At 48.6% G+C, this 19470-nt stretch overlaps 1 protein-coding gene across 4 annotated transcripts in view; it reads left to right on the top strand.

Annotated features, from left to right (window-relative positions):
• The window catches only part of PCDH19 (protocadherin 19), a 110801-nt gene extending 91820 nt beyond the window's left edge, over positions 1-18981 (top strand). For all 4 annotated transcript variants that reach the window (XM_031945164.1, XM_031945163.1, XM_031945162.1 and 1 more), the window contains one exon: positions 14125-18981. In XM_031945164.1, coding sequence (XP_031801024.1) covers positions 14125-14714 — 590 coding nt within the window. In that variant the 3' untranslated portion in view covers positions 14715-18981. The remainder of the gene's footprint in view (positions 1-14124) is intronic.
• Positions 18982-19470: the final 489 nt, after the last annotated feature.

The raw sequence follows: 19470 nt of genomic DNA, 5'->3' as shown, positions 1-19470 counted from the left end.
ATCCCTCATGACTCTCAGGCTGTCTAGAGATAAGATGGCTCCAATTTCCCCCTTGGATTATGAATGTGGGTTGCTAAATTCACATCTGGATCTTCTCTGTTCAGTAGCTTCTTGGACCTGGTGACCCTATTGACCATCTCCAGAGCCCATGTCCACCATGGATGAAATCTGCATTGAGTAAATCTGTTCAGAAGTCCTATTACTCTAGTGTCAATCATGGGAAGTTTGGTGGAGAGGCGGTCAAAGACTTCAAAATAGTCATCTCTGGACGAGAGAACATACTTGAGCCTTTTTGTTTTTGTTTTGTTTTAGGGGAGGAGGGTGGGAATTTTACCATTGATTTTAGGAATTAATGAGTCCAAGTAATGAGACTTTAAGGTGGTGGGAAAAAAGCATATCCCTAAGCACGTTCCCTGTAACGTGGCATGGTATCACTGAGGCGGAGCGCCATTTTGTAGTCAGGGAGAGCTCTGCTGTCCCAAGAGGAGAAGCTAGACCTTTGGTCAAGCATTCTGTTGGAAGGCATTTACAAAAGGGGTCTTCCGAGAAGAATGGCGAAGAAAAACTAGCAGAAGCAGAAATAGTCCGGCACCTTGCCCTGCCCACTCCCAACCCTCCTTCCATGGATATCTAACTTTACTTTGCACAACCCTGCCCACCTGAAGCACATGGGAGGGGAAGCCCTACAAAACGGCTTCATCGTCAAGAAAACGGGGAACATCCCAATACGGCTTGTTTCACTCCTCTGACGCACTGGGCCTGAACGCTATTCCATGATAGTCCTGGAGGGTCTCTTGGCTCAAGGCTTAACCCCCAAGCACTTAGGCTGAAGTTTATAGTTGATTGGGAGCTGGGCTCAGGTGTATTTGCTGGGTGGCCCAGCCATGGAGGCTGTAGATGTTGGCAGGCCCAGGGCGGGCTGACTGTATTGGGCACCGGAGGTTCCCCGTCACCCAGATGAACCTGCCTTCCTCAGGCTTTGGCTGCCCATGATATTTTTGTGAAGGATGAGGGAGGGCCAGTGTTCATAAGATGAAGTTGGCGGCTTCCAATCAGCTTCAGTCCCCACCTGGTTGGGCGTTTCCTCCTGTGTTAGTAATCAAGCCAATGCCCCATAGCCTTTGGGAATGGATCAGAAGGAACAGGAGGTTTTTTATACAAGATTTGCAGCGTTACTTCTCCAAAGGAGGAATGGGGTGGAGACTGTAGACTGCCTATAGATATGCAGTGGAACCTCTTCTTGTTCTCAAGCCTTCCCTAAGGAGAGTAGAGCATTCTGGGAAGCAAAGGAACACAACCGTTTCTAAGGACCAGAAGGAGGCCCCAGAAATGGGAAGTTCCCCAAGAGGCTCCCAAGATGGGAGAGGGCAAAAACGCTTCAAGACCCTTCCAGTGTCTGGGTAGCCAAGTCCCAGGCAATGCATGTGGTCCTACTGTTCAGGGAGCTCCAGCAGTGACACTGATTTTCTGGGATGGCACACACGCCAGAAAGGCCCTTCATTTAAGTCAGTCCTATATGTCTTCCCCGGATGCATGCGTAACAACTGGAGGTTTTGTGGACAGAATCCTAACTCAAAGGCGAAGGAATGACTTGCCTTTTAGCCTTTTGTAAAAGGAATCCTGTCTCCACCCTGTTGGTGCTGTAGGGCTCATGATAGGGACTCAGCCTGTGATTTCAGCCATCCCAGGGGAGGAAATGTCCTCTACCAGTACAAGTTGGCAGGCTTAGACTTGGCTGGACCAGTTGTGTCTGACTCACATGGAAAGGGGGGCTACCAAACTATAGGGAAAGATTAATGTGGGCCGCAGTGGACTTCGTTTGAAAGTGTTATGTGATCTGGATTTTAGTGTCTTTTGGTTTTGTTAAATATTTGCCAGTTACATCGGAAGCTGGTTTGGGGTGCCACATGTTGGATACCTAGAGCCCAGGGTCACCCAGCTGTATAGGTCAGAGGTTGACCAATAGACTCAGGCTTCTTGGCTCTGGGGCTGGTGTTGGAGGCGTGGACTTCAGCCTAACTGCTTTTCCTAGGCTCCTTCCTGAAGTGGGGAGCTGAAACTGGCTTCTCCAAGGCAAGTTCGTTAACATTGAAGGTCTGTTGGGTCTCACGGGGTCAGGAGGGCTCTGAGGACAGGCCCAATGCCAGTGTAGGCCTTCTGTCCACAACTCAGCCTAGCTAAGGTCAGGGAGGGCCTAGGAGCAGCTGGGCTGCATGGAATTCAATCTTCAGCCAGGGTTGCTGTCTAAGCCCTCCTACTGAAACACAGAGGGGCAGCAACCTGCCTTAGTGAAGGGAATGCCCATGCTGACAAAATCAGAGATCCTGAAAACATTTCTGGCCTTTGTTTCCTGGAGAGTGACACCCACCTGGAAGGTAATAGGGCAGGAGAAGGAAAAAGGCTCACGGGCTAGTTAGGAAGAGAAAACACAGGGATGTTTCTTGAAGTTTTGTAAAGATCTATTCGGTGCCTGGCACTATGTGGGACATGATGGATTCTTCAGATCCTCACGAGGCACTTGTCATGTGTCTGGCCCAATGAATAGGGGGCTAGCTTTAGGATCAGGAAGACCGATTTCCCATGTCTTAGGCAGGTCTCTAAGTCAATTCTCATATGGCCCCAAACACCTCTCTTCTAAGACTTGAAGTCAATATGTATCAGTGGAGGGAGTTCCTAGACCCGGGAGTGAACTCAAATCCCCAAGCCTTACCCCCCAAAAAAAAAGTTAGATAAAACAAAATCCCCCGACTGTGTTGAGATGTCGGCCATTGGCTGTGAAATTAGCCCGATTCCACCCAGTTCCTCCCAGCATCATCTCAGCATAATCATCTCTCTCCAGCACTTCCTTTGTTGAAATATTGCTGACCTCCCATATTGAAATGGACAACATCGAGTTAAAAATGTAAATTGTTCATTTTGCATAAACTCCGAGAGAGACTCCCCATGGGAATGGAAGCATTTGTCAATGTCCTTGTTGGTTAGTTTCCTCTAAGCATCGTCCGCGGGAAAGATGTCAGCCTGGAAGTTCCATGTAGATGTGTGTGTACGAGTGTGGCTAATGTGTGCGTCTGTGTGATTAATAACATTGGAGAACGCTTCAAAAGCCAGGAGATTTGAAAAGAGATGACTGCGTCTCTCCCTCTTCTCCACACCCTTTCCGTACATCCCCGGGTCCAGTGCCAGTGGCAGAGATCAGGGGGTGATACCTGGTCTTCATTTCTGAGCAAATGGGGTTCCTTTCAGGGCTGTTTGCGTTTGGCCAAAGCCGATTCTTTTATCGAGGGTTTTAATGATGGGCTGGATTATTTACTGCTCTGTGACTGATAGAAGCAAATAAAATAAAAAACAGATTGCAAAGGGGAATTAAGAGGATATGAAACCTCGGGGGCCAGAGGGCATTCATTTTTTGTAAATTAATAATTGGAGAATTGCTCTGCATAGCCCATTTTGAGAGTGCAACGCCAATATGCTATATTTAGAGATGCTTGCATCCTTTTCACCATTTGGAGCTGGCAAACCCAAGGTTCAGAGATGGTGAGCCGTATGTATCCAATCTAGAGTGAAACTTGTCCATTCACCTTACTTGGCATTAACTCCTGTCAGGGAATGATGTTAGGCCCTGTAAGAGCAGATCTCCAGAGCTAGCCATAGCTAGTGGTGAGGGAGGGGTGTGGTGATGCATGTGGAGCAAGTACAATAAAGGTGGAAACCAGGAGGATGGAATATTTTTGATGGGTAGATTATTGCAAGGGAGATGGTGCGATATGGTTTTCAGGTAGAAATACAAGGCAGTTCAAAATAAAATCCCCGTGGAGAGCACCGGTCTGAGTTGGGTGGTAATTGGAAGACTAAGAGTGATTTCGACTGCTTTCTCCGTGGCAAGTGGAGGTTCCTGGAGGCCAGAGAGCTGTCATTGCTGTAGAATGGAGGCTCCTTAAAGGCAAGGACCATTCGCCATTTTGTCCTTGGATCTAGAGTACCTGGTACAGGTCTGAGCATGTAGGAGGTGCTTCATAAATGTTTCATGGATTAAATGGGATTCTGCTAGAAACTGGAAACCGGGAAGCTTGCCATCCCTCCTCCATGGTGGCAACCCTAGGCTTCTGCGCCATCTTTACCAGACTTCCTTTGACCTGTTGTTTTGTTTGTCTCTGTTGGGAGGGAGAGATGGTCAGGGCAGTGGGGGGGGGGGCTGGGCAGGATCTGTCCAGGGCGGTAAGCATGACCCTGTCCTTGTCCAGGGAAGGGCCTGACGCTAAGAAATCCCTTTCTCAGTAGAGCTCCTTCTTCTCCCTTCTCACAAAGGACCTTAACATCAGGAGAGTGATGTGGTACTCAGCTCAGGGTCTGGGACCAGAGGACCAGTATCTGAATTCTGGTTCTGTCATTGGTCACATGACCTTGAACAAGAGCCTTTCCTTCCATGGGCCTGATTTACCAAAACCAAGCAGGGTCGAACTGCTGGCCTACAAAGTCCGGCTCCAGATCTCAATTCTAGAATCTAATTAGACTTGAGCTGTTCCGGCCTTTCTCCCAAATTTGGCCAGGGGCTACGGAAGCCTAGTCCCAAAGCTCTCACCTAGGTTTTGTCCCAGCCCGAGAGCTGTTAACTCTCAGTCATTCTCAAGGAAAGGATTAGCCAAATGAGTGTTGTCCATGGAAGATAGAAAATGAATAGCCATATAAGGGAGTGTTTGATCCTTTCCAGTTTCCCATTCATTATTCATATTTATTATACATCAATTCCAGCACAAACGTTCATCTTGCACCCCAGTGATATATCTGCATTTTATTTTAAGTCGATTTCTAGCTGATTTTGCAAACAAGGGCTGAAGGGGTGGGGGGCCGCCTCTCTTGCTCCCTTGTCTCTCTCGCCACCGTCTTCCTATTCATGCCCAGTCTCTCTCTTTCCATCCCTTATATCTTTCTCTCGCCCCATCTCTCTCCCTTTCTCTTTTTCTTAATGTTTCAGGAAAAAGATTTCTAACATGGAAAAGTGATATTTGAATAGATTCCCTCAAGGCAATCAATTTACTTTTAATTTGTCTGGAACTAAGCTTTTCTTTGTTGCGAGGGGGAAAGATGGAAACCGCTGTAAAATTTATTAGCTTCCAGGAAGATATTTGAAATGACTTTTTTTTAATGATCATGCTGTTCACTGTACCCAGAAGCCGGGTCGGCGTGGCGATTACAGTGTTCCAGATGTCTGTGGAAGAGACCCTGAAACTCAGGGTATTGCTAAACTTCTGAGGGAGGATGCTCAATGGGGACGGAAAACACAAGCCAGGAAGCTACAAGAAACTGGCTCCTGAGAGCTTGGCGCCCCCACTCCCAACATTTGTCTCTCCCCCACCTTCAGTGCTCCCGACCCAATCAATGATGTGGAGACCTCCACTGCCCGACCTTCCTTGTCGGGGATCAATATATAAAGATGCTGCATTGTCCTGGGGTTCGAGAAGTGCCTGGAGTCTTGAAAATGCTGTTGCTTTTGAGCTCCTTCTCATCCATCCTTCCTCCCTGTTCCCAGCCAGGCGCACAGACATCTTGGCAGTCTTCGGCCGTAGAGAATGGAGGCTCTCCAGTTCTCTTCTGAGTTGTTGTCGGCTGCAGCCTCTTCTGTTGCAGACTCCAAGATCCCAAGGACTTAAAGAAGACGCAGGAATTCGCATTGAGTGGAGCATGAACCACTAGGGCTTTTGATTTTCTCAAGCCTTTCATTGATGAATATCGTCAAGATTTCTGCCCGGCTGTCTGTTGTGCCCCGTTGTTTCCTCCATCTTACTCTCTGTGCCCGCCTCATTCTTGTCCCCCATAGCTTTGGAGTCAGTGGTGTGAGTCAGAGTGTAAGTGCCAGCACTTCCGTTTTCTATCTGTGTGACCTTGGGCCTCAGTCTCCTCATCTGCAAAGTGAGAGTGTTAATCTGATGGCTCTTCCACTCTAGACCTATGCTCCTTTAAGTCTCATCAAAGTCCTCAGTTGAAGAAGTAAAGACTTCTGTCCAGCCGGTACTCTTGTCTTTCCAGTCCTTTTGTGCTACAGTCTTTACCTTTTAGCGTCACACAGATCAGATCGAAGCAACTGAGTCCAGCGAGGGCCGTAAAGACAATTATAACAACAATCAAGCTTCTCCCTCACTCTGCTCAGCTCGGCAGGGTCTTAGACTGGGTCTCCTCGGGCCATATTCGTTGGGCTTGCCAAAGGGCTTTCCATTTCCCTCGTAGGGCTTTCTCGAATGGGTTCTGAGCATCAAAATGAAGTCGAGCAATTTGTCAGCTGATTTTTCCCTGCCTTTGGAGCCCGATTGGTGAAAGGCCGGAGGCCAGTCAATCTCCCTTTATCTCTGTCACTGTCAGCATCCTTTCTTTCCCAGTCTCAATTTTTGCAGCAGTGCTCAGCTTCATTTCCCTGCTCCCCTTGCAACAGCACAAATGACTCCTACTAGGAAACATCTCCAAATCTCTTCTGAATTGCATTAAATCGAGCCCCATCCCTGCCCCCCAATACAGAAATGGAAATTCCCAACACTCTTACGATTGCCTAAATTGCAGCCAGGATTGTTGAGCTGCATGGGCTCTACCGTCACCTAGCACAAATATGAAATCGGGAAGCCCTTCCGCCTTCCCGGGCTTGAACTTGCTCACTTTGCCCAGCTCAGCACTAAAGTGTCCACTGAAGAGAATTCAATTGCTTTGGATTCTGAAAGAACCATCCTTTTCATCTATTTTCAAGTTATACTGGAGGAAATGGATTTTGGTTCACAGCCTGTGAATGACAGGGGAGGCTGGAGAGGGGAGGGGATGCAGCTCCTCATTCCCCCCCCCCCCCAGGGTCCAGCCAAGCATCAGGCCTCCATGGGATGTGGCAAGGCTGGCATCCGGGAACCTCTCTTTCCTCTCCCGGCTACTGAACTCGGCCATAGCAAAGCCGAAAACGGTCCGCTATTGTGAAGGGCTTGCCTGACCCTAGAGAAGTCCCAGAATCCCAGGCTCTCCCTTCCAGGCTGGAAATATTGAATCCCCGATCCACAGACCCAAACTGACCTTTCTTGCGGCCCATTCTTTGGAGTCTTGCCAGATGACTGAAGGAAATTCAGTGGACTAATTTAGATTCATTTTGATGATAGCTCCCCGAGCTCTTCCCTGTGGATCAGATTTTTATAGAATGCGGGTCTTCGTTGAGTTAACCCAAATTAGTGAGCGTCCAGTTGCGTTTCTCGGTTTTGTGTCTTGACAAGAAGGCCTTTCTTCTCCCATTAGACTTGGCCCCATGGATGGTCCGCCACTGAACTTTATTGTGCATTTAGCCAGCTCAGGCCCAGTCTTAACTGTGCCACTTGAAGGAGCCGGGTGTCATGAAGGGCCTTTGATACATAGCAGATCGGAGAAGGGGAGAAGAAAGGAGAAAAAAACCTGAGGGATAGAGGTAAAGGAAAAGGCGGAAGGGAGGGAAGGATGCAAGTGTATTGCCTACAGGGGACTTCTTCCTGTGTAGAGCTTCATGCACACTCCAGGTGCTACTTCCCATGATGCACTGCAAATGCTCAAATTGGTACCACCAAGTTCCTAAGTCTCCCAAAGCACCCGAGCAAGAGGATTTTACTAGTGTCCCCTGCAGCGCTGGACAGATGGACTGGGCCTTTTCTTGGAATTTGTCCTTTCCAAAGGAAGTGAGACCCTCTTCCAAGTTCAGAAGGGCCCAAGCTATCAGTGACTCCTCCTCCTGACTCCATAGTGCACAGGAGTGCTCAGGGCAGTCACAGGAGCATAGCCTCTCAGACTAGGAAAGAACTTCAGAAAGCAACTGCGTGGCCCTCCATTTCAATCTGTCCTTCCCTCCTTTCCCTCCAAAGTTCCCTCTACAAGCCCCCAAGAGGTGGTCCAGGCTCTCCAGGGAGGAGAAGCCCATTACCTCCCAAGGCCACCCAGCTCTTGTGGTTAGGAAGTTTGCCCTGACTTCTGGCCTCTATTTCCTTCTTTGTGCTTTGCCACCCCCTCCCACCCCCAGGAGTCCCACTTCAGTCCCCGGGCTTAGTCAGAACCAGGCTCATCCCCTTGAAGGCGATATTCTGGCAAGAGACAAAACATGGAGGGCACCGTCCCAACGGTGTAGCCGGTTGCTTGCTGCTCTCTGCACTCTGTCTTTGCCAACAAGCGTGTCGTGGCTTTGCTTCCTTTCCCGGGCTCCTTTCCTTCTCAAGAGCTATTTTCAGCCCTTAAAAATGCTCCCTGATTAATCAGAGAGTTGTTCATTTGCTTGGCATCCCACATTTGAATGGGGAAAGAGTTCTACTCTGTGTATCCACAGGTCCTTGCACTAGGGCTACATACACCAGCTTGGTACTAATGGGGCCCCACTGATAGGAAGGAGAATTGGATGAGAATTTAAAGGACCTATTATTGCTAAGTAGTTAATAAGAAGCCCGATTGTTTCAGGGCTCTAAGTTTTGTCCAGGCCCTCTACAGTTCATCACTCTGGGACATAGCCCTGATTGATGTACCCTGGTTATATCCCTGCCCGAGGTCACCTAGCGAACTAGTAGAACCTGGACCTAAAATTCAGAAGTCTTAATCTCCTAATGAGAACAGGGCCCTTTCCTCACCGTCTGCTCTTAAGAGACCATTCCAGAGCATGTGCTAGATTAAAGGGGCATTGGAAATGTGTTTTTCAAAAATCATCCAAATCCATAGTATCTGGAACTAGCTCCTTTTGGCCTGGATCCCCTTCCTGATGATGAGGCAATGTGGTTTAGGGGTGGCTATGAGGTCCAGAAGAGCCGAGTTCAAGTCCAGCCTTTGATATAAACTACTTGGGTGACCATGGAGAAAACTCTTAACCTCTCAGTGCCCCAGGCAACCCCCTGAGACTAGGTTATAGATGACTGGCCAACCGACAGCTGTAAAAAGGGTTTCCACACTGGGAGTTCACTGCGGAGATGAAAACACAGGTCCAAGCAGAATGACAATGATCACAGCAGCAAAACCATTCCCGATGGTCTGCGAGGACTGGCAACATTTGCTCGTGGCCTTTGGACTGTTGGCCAAGATTTGGTCTGTCCAGCCTGTCTATCTTTTGGGTATTTCTGGTGATAGTTCCAGGGACATTGTTCATACTGCGGGATAGTCGATTGATTAACATACATCAGCATGGTCCAATAGAAGGGGGTCCTGGAGGAGAAACCAGAAGACCCCACAGCTGCCATTTCGCTTCCATTTAGGCCAAGGCTTAGCTAGAGAGGATGAAGCTAAATATGTGAGATGGGTGTGGCTGTGGACCTGGATGCTCTTTCCATATATGTGTGTTCACTCTTTTTCAAGGGACCGTCCCCTTGACTGGAAATGTATTCGAGCGGATTGGTCTGAGTTGAGTTGGATTAGACATTAACCGTTTCCTTTCTGATGAGCTGATTTCTACTGAAGTGGTCACTGTTACTTTGTTTTTGCATGGAGGAGCGTCTCTGAGCTCTGTGATCTTAATAGGTTGAGACTTTGTATTAAGGTAAAGACCCCCTAGATTATCAAACATATCCATTGTGGCTGGACGGTGATATGGAACTGAAAAACTGGCTCGGCTCTGAGAAGCTTGTGTAAAACCTGGGGGGGGGGGTTCCCAGCATTGCTCTCTGCCTGGTTCGAGCGTGGGGCGAGGCTACCCGAAGTGTGCTGTACGGTCGGCTTGTCCATCTTGCTAGGAGACAGGCAGCCTCCAGCCCTAAGGAGGAAAGGAATTACTGTACAAAGGTTGGCCATTATTGGCATAGAACAACACTCTCGGTGCCTTTTGCCTTGAATTGCTTCCTGATCTATTAGGTCTCAGCCACTACTGATTCTTTCGCCTTCTCAGTCCCTCCAAAGACCGATAACTTTATTTAAGACTTCTAAATGGTTTGCTGGGAGGCCCGTGCTAGCTCCTCTGCCGACAAGTTGCCACTGACTTCTTCTTAGTGGCTGGGTGATGCACATTGCAGCTCTTTGTAAGAATATTCAGATCCGCTCTTTGGCCTCGAGGTTTGGGGTCAGCTCCCCTGCCCCATCACACACATGCCATGTTTAATAATGAACAAGCAAGAGTAATGAAAGATTCTGTGGTGCCTCCCTATTGCCCCAAAATCAAATATACATTCACCAAAGGTTGGCATTTGATGCCATTTATAATCTGGCCCTGACTCCTCTCTCTAGCCTTACTTTCCATTAGTTTATCTACATCCCCCCCCTCCTATTTTCTACTTGGTTCAGCGTCTCGGCAGGAGACCCGGAATCTCGGCTTGGCTGCCCCTTAATAGCCATGGCCTTGGGCCCTCTCTGGGTCACATTTTGCTCTAGTGATTAATGAGGAAGTCGGACTAGCTGGTCTCAGTGGTGGTCTCTGTTTGTTCCCATGCTGCCACTGTCCGCATCCTCAAACAGCCCCTGAAGCTGGTCAGAAGTAAGGGGACAGCCAGGAGGATGTGTGGATGGGTCACCGGCAATGGCTTTCTATGGGGGCAGTCGATGAAGTGAAATGTTGTATGGGAAGCACTCTGCAAACCCTGTAGGGTCAGATAAACATCCCCTGTTATTATCGGTTCTTGTTTCAGTGTTGCCGACTTGCTAGCAGGTGAGCTGCAACTAGTAGAGTGGGCCCAGGAAGCATGGTTTTCAGGGGGGGGGGGCGGTGCACCAGTTGTCTCCGTTATCCAATTTGTAAGAAAAAGAGGGTGACTGATGAATTCTGGTCAGTTCAGCTGGCCCATGAGGACCTATCTGTGTGTTTGGGCCCGATTCCAAGTGCTCTCACTTTGTTGCCCTCATGAACGGGGGAAGGGAGGAGAAAACTAGGAGTGACATGGGCTAAGGTCTGGAGTCTCTCCTTGAAGAAGTGTCTCAATGTGAGTAGCAACTACTTCCTACCAAGACAAGTGAAGTAAAAAAAAGTGTCCTTAAAGTTGAGCTCATGGGGCCCATCTGGAAACAGTTGGCAGAGGGATCGGGTGCTGGCTTTAGAATGAGGAAGGTCTGGAATCAAATAGCACCTTTGATGCTAGTTGGGAAGCCATCGGTTGCCCGCTCTCTTTTAGTAGCCTCCGTCTCCTCGCCTTTAGAATGCTTGTAATGGGCTCATGGACTCATTTTAAGGCTCCCAAAACATGCTGTCTAGGATGCACTTTGCAGACTTGACATTGCCATAGAAATGTTGGTTGTCTTTCTTCACTCCCCTTTGGGTTGGAACTGCCGCATGCCCTGAGTAGGTCTGAAGCAAATTAAGTTTATGTGGCACATGGACAGAGTAAGAGGTTCTCTCTTGGACCAGGTGGGCAGGCATATGGTCCCTTCCATTCCCGGGGCCTAGATCAGAGCAGAGCAGACTAGACCGGGCCACTGCTCCTTTCTAGACTCTCCACTCCAGTCTTGTTGCTCAAAAAAGAACTCTTTCCCCTTCCACCCCTAACAGCAGCGTCTCTTCCCTTCCTCTTTTACCCCTTCTACCCCTGATCTCCAACTCTCCTTACCTGAGCGGGAGCTGCCAGGGGTCTGATTTTCCAGATGAGGCCCCGCAGGTAACGACCAGAGTGCCTGTTTCTAGAAGTCCTTCAAGTGGATGCCCCAGACATCATAAGGCTCTTTTGATCCTTGCCCCAAGCCTGGGGGCCAGCTGCTCTTGCCTGCATTTTATAGAGGAAGAGGCTGAGACTCGTGCTAGTGAAAGGACTTGCCCAAGCCTACCCTATGGGGTTACAGAAGGACACGTGGGAGAGACCTTCTGTTCACTTTGGAAATCATTATTTAGCACCTGCTGTACGTAATTTATATCTAGCAGAGGATGCGAAGACAAAAAAAAAAAGCCAATTGAGTCCTGCCCTCCAGAAACCTCCATTTTATTGAAATCACCTCATGTAAGACCCTTATTTCAGATGAGGAAACTGAGGCTCAGAAAGGTTATGCTCAACGTCATGCTGGCTGCAGTGGCAGGGCTCCATTTGAACCCGAATCCCAGGATCCTAGATTTTGAGCTAGAAGTGACCTTGCCTGTGTGGTGTATGGTGTAGTGTTGAGCACTGGGGAGGCAAAGACAAATGCAACAGCCCTTGCCTGAGCTTTGGGAGCTTTAGCGCTCTCCAGCATGGGAAGCCGGGGTCCAGAGTCCCAGAGGCCTTCATTCTGAAGGCGGCGGGCCCAAGAGATGTGCGGGCTGAGGATCGGCTGTCAATTTGCCACTTGCCAGTTTGAGGCAGCGAGAGAGGGCCCTGGAAGCAGCGTGGCGCTTTTCCACCCAGGTGCATCATCAGTGCTAATTTTGCTGTCACCGGTACGTCGATCCTCCTGATCCCATGGGGATTTGTTTCCCAGCTGGCTGGGGTTTAGGAGGCACTCGGGTGGGAGATGTCATTGCCTTTTTCTCCAGGCAGCGGAAAGAGGCTTCTCCCCGTGATGGGGCTGCCAAGAAGCCTGATGAGGACAAATAAACCCCCTCAGCCCCTGAGAGCTGACGTACCTGGTCCCGTTCAGCCTGGCTGCGCTTACTTAGGTTTCAGCCGGTCTTGCTCTCTGTGGGCCGTGCTGCAAATGGGCATCTTCTTCCTGGGACCGAGTGATCCCTAAGGCCTTTCCTCCTAATGGCTGAACTCAGCCAGAGCTTCTGGAGGTCCATTGTCCCCTCCCCCAATTATCCGGACCCACAGTCTCCCATCTTTAACTGTGGATGAACAAGGCAGGGTCAAAAAAAAATGTCAGGGCAGTTTCCTGCTTTGCTTATGCATTGAACTTCCTTGCGAAGGAAACGAAACGAGGGGGATTGCCACTTAGAAAACCTGACTTCTGGGGAGCTCGTTCACGGGGTTGGCTGTTGTGCATGGGAACTCCCGGCCACTGTTAGCCAAGTTCCCAGAAATCTTGCCCGCTTCCCCGGCTGCTTTTCCCAGAGAGGGCAATGGGGTCGGGGACCCAGGAAGCATCGTCTGGGGCCCGGTTTGTGGGTGATTTTGGTTCGAGCAAGTCTCGTGCGCACATGTGTGCATGTGTATATGTGCATCTATTTTACCTTTCTACCCCTGTCCCCCATACAAGATTTTCTATAAATGTTAAGCTGCTCATATTTTTGGTGCATTGTGGGATGTGATGAGAATTTTTATTAGCTGAGCCTCATGCTAGAATGTGGTAGAACACAAACGTAGCCAGAAAGCCGAGGTGCTGAACACCCTGTGGAAAATGAATTGGAGTCTGGGTGAGCGGAAGGGAGCCCTGAAGCTGGGCCCTGCTTAGGTCCAGCCTTCCGAGGGCCCCCAAGCAGCTTTAGCCCTCGATGACCTTGCTCTGGAAAGGCCTTCCTGACCAACAAAGGCTGAGTCTCAGGCAGCAGCCCCTTTCTGCCAGAGATTCCAAGTACTCTCTCTGTGTTCTGCTGCTGCCTGTAAGAAACAGCTTGAGTCAAACCGAGGAATAGGGGGAAGGAGATGAGGTCCGATCAGTTGGCCAAAGGGCAAAGGGCAAAGGGCAAACCTCAGCCCTGTGAAGTCGATACTGGGGGGAGGGAGAGAAGGGACAGGGAGCTGCTGTCATAGGCCGGCTCAGAGTCGGGGAGATCCGTCTTTCTGCCCCCAGCCGGGGAGAGTCGCCTTTGGAAATATCCTGCTGCTCCTGGGGACCCTCAAATAGAATGTCAGGGCGGGGGATGGCTCAGAGTGGGAAAAGAAGAGTGAAAAGGCTTGAAAAACCCATCGTACAGAAAACCTGGTTGGACATGTCCTGCCTAGATTGGTGGGCACTTCCCCCCTCTGTTGACAAAGTTTTCAATATGCTGCCTTTGAGCAGGCTGCTTGATAACAAAAATGCTGACTCGCAGCACTGCGGCACTTGGACAAAGCTTTATTTTTTTAATATATTTCTCATCATAACTTGCTTCCCTCTAGGTTTTGGTTCTGTCAGCAGCGGGAACGGAGGCACAAATAAAAAGGTTGGGGCGGGAGGACTCGCGTATGACCTGTTGGCAATCCCTTGCCTTCCACTCGGCCCAAACTCAATAGCAGCCCGACAGATAGTCGTGGGTTGGCCCTGAATGTGGGGCCTGTGAAACTGGACTGTGGGCCGTCACGGGTGGCTGCTGAGAACGGTGGCTATAGAACTGACCTTTTCTTTTTTGTGTTTAAACAGATCAAAACGAAGGCTTTCATTGCAGGGAAGAATGCCGCATCCTCGGTCACTCTGACAGGTGCTGGATGCCCCGGAACCCCCTTCCCACTCGGGCCAAGTCCCCGGATCGTGGAAGAAACATCATCACCCTGTCTATCGAAGCCACCGCTGCCGACGTCGAGGTCTACGAAGACTGCACGACCAAGAGGACTTTCGCGACCTTTGGCAAGGATGGGGGCGACCACGCCGAGGAGCGTTCGGCCCAGAAAGGCAAGAGGGCGGTGGACCTGGCCATCTGCAGCCCCAAGGTCGCCGGCGCCATCCGCGAGGCGGGCAATGGTTGCGAAGCTATCAGCCCTGTCACTTCGCCCCTCCACCTGAAGAGTTCTCTGCCCGCCAAGCCGACTATGGTCACCTACAGCGCCATCATACACTGCCCGGCCACCCACGCCGTGGAGCCGTTCCCCAACAATGGGCCTTCTCGTCCCACCGAAGCGGAGCCACGTGGAGCCGACAGCGAGAAAGTGGTGCGTGAGGTCAACCCTCTGCTGCAGGAGAGTCCGGAGAAAGAGTCTCCGGGAGCGAAGAGGCTGAAGGATATCGTGCTGTAAGCTGGGCACGTGCGGAGGAGGAGCGACCGTGACGGCGGATACGCAGAACAACCACGGTCACATATGTGCAGATCAACCAGCTCGACAGCTTTTTCGTGGCTCACCAATGCCTGTATTTCAAAGCTTTCCCTAAGTGTATTGTTTGTTTGTGAATGGTACTGTCATAATGTGACAATCCCTCTTGTTTCAACGGGAGACGGAGGTGTTCATTTGGAGCAAATTAACTTTGGGTTCGGGGGGGCCTTGGGGTGGGACAGAAGAAAGAAATTGAGTTGTAAGAAGTATTATGTCTTAAGTATTTTGAATTTCTATATTTTTATATAGTAAAGTTATAATGTAAATGATTATTGTCTGTGGAGCCGAAACCAGCCCAAACTGCACCTGGGCCAAATTTGAGTCGGGGGAGGGAAAGGTACAGAGCACAATGTGAAGGTGGGAGGAAGGCGTCTCGGAAGAGGGCCGCCGCAGCGATGGATTGGGGGCAGCTGCCATCCCTGTCTCTTGAAAACTGTGACGGAGAGGAGAAGGGGACATGAGGAGGAAGCACACCCTCATGTGAGTAGCAGGGACCGAAGGCTCGTGCGCTCTCTTCTGGTTATGGCTCAGATTATTTGTAAAGATTAAAAAATGAAAACAAAAATTAAAAACAACAAAAAAAATCATAAAAACAACAAAAAAACCAACAAAAAACAAACACTGCTATCTGGACACTTAATCAACACACCAATGTCTCGTTTGGCAGACAGCGACTGGCTGTTTCCTAGGCACTGTACTACTAGGAATTCAACCCCTTCGAGTTGAATCCCTACAAAGACTCTTGGAAAACTCACGCACCTGCCGATGTTGCTAGTTTCCCATGGACACCTGCCCACAAAGAAGACTCCGTTTGTCGTCACTTGACTACTACTATCCTCTGATTCAGTATTTCTGATTATTCCATCGGTGGTGATGGTGCCAGGCTTTCCAAGTTGTGTCTCACAGACAAGACACAGCTCCCTGAACTGGCAGCCACACCGCTAGTTACCGCACCCAGAGATGGAAAACTTGGGGGAAACGGCACATCGCTGAGCCCACGTGACGAATGATGGCTCATCATTCGCAAAGTCTTTTTCGTAGAGCGACGATAGCTCCTTGGAGAGAAGCCTTTTCAGATAGTCGGCTGCCTAATTTGCGGGTGTCAGAAATACTCCGCTGAAAGTTTGATGAGATCCGTTTTTTCTAATTCTCAGGCACTGAGCAGGAAAAGTTGTTCCCTGAACTCCTTGGTTCCCCACCTTCACTATTCCCTGTCTCCAATCATCTAAAACTCAAAATGATTGAATCTATTTAGAGAGAGAAATTAGCATGTCTTCAGACCCACACTTCCTGATTCAGTGTTCCCCAATCATGATTGGAATTAGTTTGCATAGCTCATCACCGGGCCTGAAATTTCAAATCTTGTTTCTCTGTACCCTGGGCTTCTAAATAGGGATAGAGTAAGTAATAAGAAAGCATAACATTTAGGCTAACCTGGGGAAAACATAGCAACATCACTAATCAAATTTATGTGCCTTCCATATGGAGAAAATTGAAAGGTAGTCTTTTTGGAATGAGCACATTTCGGGGTGATGAAAGATTTGAATGAACACACTAAAATGAAAACCCATTAAATTGATTTAGCTTAAAAAAAAACAAGCATAGGCTAGATTTTATAACCTAAGATTTTCTTTCCTTTCTTTTTTTTCCCTTTTAACCAAACTGACCATTAGTTCCTATTTTCTAAAATTGCTTCCTCCATTTTTTCAATTAATTTGCTTAATTCTCAGCTCATTCATTGTGTTTCCTAGCCAAAGGAGCATGTGTGTGTGTGTGTGTGTGTGTGTGTGTGTGTATGCGTGTGTGAATGTGTGTGTGTTTAACCCAAGTGTTCATTATTTAAAACACAACAAAAGAAACCAGATCTCATCTTCTCTCTGCCTTGAACTTCTAAGGACAGGACTTGTTTCTCCACACCCAAGTGTTTGGATTCCGCTTCTCGTTAGTGTCGATGACCGAAATTCCCAAGAAGTGCCCGCTAAGAAGGCTTGCGGGGTCAGGGCACGAGCATTCAAATGAGGCGGTTCTTTTTCCTTTTTGAGGTTAAGGTAGATCAGTCAACCGTATTCCGCCATTTCCATGGGGTTTTTTCGTCCAAGTTTCTGCCTTTGTTCATCACTAAGAATGTTTTCTCTATCTGGTAGTGGTAGGGGGATAGGGGGGTGGAGGGAGGGGAGGGATAACGAGTTTCCGGAAGGAATCTCTAGTGAAACTGCTGAATACTACTACCTCATGCAAATTATTAGCATCACCTCAAATTTTCCTCTGAAACTGACACAATTTGAGATCAATTACCATGTCATCTCCATGTTTCTGTTCTCACTGGATTTCATTCTCTGCTGATCCCATGTTCTTTTCCTTTAGGTTTATTTTTTCCCCCCACTGGCAGTACACCGCCATCGAAATCCCAGATAGTTTATTTTCTTTAGCAATTGACCGTTCTGTTAGAGTAATAGAAGAAAGAGACCTCCCCCTCCCCTCCCCCTTTTCAGTCACTAGTGCTGCCTGTAAAATGTAGATTGTGTTCCACCATCTATTCTGATATTAGGTTGTTAGCTACCACCAGAGGGTCTCTTTGAAGTCAGATCTGACAGTCTTTACCCAGCTGTAGCTCCCACCATGCTCAGTGGGCACCAGGGAGATGCAGAGGTTACAGAAAAAGGGAACGCTAAATGTTACTTTCTGTGGTTGCTGAGCCATAGAGACCGCTGGCTGCCATGTCTCTTACCAGCAGAGTTGGAAATGGTTGGAGCAGCCATGACAGGATTTTTTCCCCCTTTTTCTTCTCCCCGCCCCCTCTGACTCCCTTTTTGTGTCTTAGAAATCCAGTTTCGCTTTAGAGGCCCGGCCTCTCTCCTTACCTAGATGCCTTTGTTTCTACTCAATCATATGGATCTCTCGGTGGACAATCAGAGAAGTTGTGGCTTCAGAGCCCTCAACTGAGCATACGCACGGCATAAAAATAGCCTTTTTCTCAGCTGCCCCCTCCCCCGTGACCCCTCCTAGGACACCTCGACTATCTAGGAAGGCTTTGGGAATCAGGTAAAGCCAGGCTGTGATAGCTAACCAGGAGCGTGTGCAAGGAATCCCCATTTCGCTGAGCGGTGGGGTGACTGCCATGTTTTTTCGTCCTCGCTCCTTCACATGCCCGATGAGAGGATACGAAGATCGGAGGGCCAAATATCCCCAAACCTCTCTTCCCTTCTACCCCCGACACGCCCTCATCCCTGAACCACGCCACATACCTTAACTCGAGGGAAGGCTTTTAGCTCCTAAAGCACCGGGAGCCCCTGTTCCGTTTCATCTGATGGCCCACTGGGAGAGGTGTGGGAGCTCAAGAGCTGTGCCGCTCCCTTACCAACAGCCTTGGGTATCTCCCTCGGCTGGAAGCTCCTCCGTGCAATCCGGAGGGGTTTAGTTCTAGTTTAGTTGATTGAAGTTTTTTTTCCCGGCTCTGGGAAGATAATATACGGGGACTAAGGAGTAGAAAACCATGCAACATGGATTTGCTTACTTTCTTTCCCCTATAATGAGTAAGGTCTGAACCTGGTCAGATGAAGCTTCCCTCATCCCTGCCACCCTGCCAAAAGACAATGGGTGACATTACCGCCAACCTTCTTACTGTCTAGATGATGGGCACAAGGAACCCATAGTTCATCTTGAAGGAACAAACCTACTGACTAGAGCTATCGACAAGAGAGGTGTCGATTCATGAATTCCATAGGCGACAACACACTGGCTTCCGGTCAAAATAATGCTTGAGGAAACATAGCGTGAGACGTAACAATGGGGCCACCCAGCAGTGTTTCCCCTTGAGATATCGCCAAGGGTATCTCTCAATAGCCTTCTTTCAGCATGGGATCTCGAGGAGTTCCGTTTCTTTTTTTTCCCCATTTAGCTCTATGATCATTCAGAAGCTAAAGTAAGGTAGTCTTGAGCAGAAATCCGGAAAAAAACAAACACAAGGCGATTTGGGGCAAGGCCCAGAGACATGGGATAGCTGGGCCTTCGGGGATCTTGAAAGATTTAATGTATATTATAGCTCTAATTGTAAGTGTAATTTCAATTTAGCTTTATGAGATTCATTTTGGTGGTGACTTTTTTCCCAAAGCATTTCTTTCTGGCAAATCTGGTCCACTCCGCTATTTATCCAGGGCAGCGAGGCCCTCACTCTGCATAGCTAGCTTTGAAAACTGGCATAAACAAGCTTCAGAAGTCCATTGTATACAATCCTAGTGTTTGCCTACTTGGTGAAGTTCCATTTAGGAAGTCATTTCATGAGTCAAATTGTATTCTTACACGGAAGTCTACTGCAACACTGTTTTTGGGGGTTTTTCTTCTCAAGTATATACAAGATGATATACAAAGGGGGGATGTGTGGGTGGGGCTGGGACTGGGTGGCTTTATATTCATTATTAAATCCATGAGAACATAATGCATTGTCCTAATGAGTCATTGCAGTGAATCCCTGTTTATTGTGAGACTGGAGATGACCCGTGGGTCACTTGTTGTACAACTGTCGATTACTTTTTAAAGTTGAATACAAGTTGCTTTCGTGAAGAACATGTTGTCTGATCAATGTTGGAAAAAAAAAATTTAAAAAGCTCTTGTTAAAAAAAATCAAATAAAAAAATCATGTGCAAAATAATCTGGTCGGAGTGAAAACGTGTTGTCTGTCACG

This window comes from Sarcophilus harrisii, chromosome X (assembly GCF_902635505.1).
Source record: "Sarcophilus harrisii chromosome X, mSarHar1.11, whole genome shotgun sequence".
NCBI classification, from domain to species: domain Eukaryota; kingdom Metazoa; phylum Chordata; class Mammalia; order Dasyuromorphia; family Dasyuridae; genus Sarcophilus; species Sarcophilus harrisii.
The sequence above is the reverse complement of the archived record's forward strand: the minus strand, read 5'-3'. Positions and strand labels throughout refer to the sequence as shown.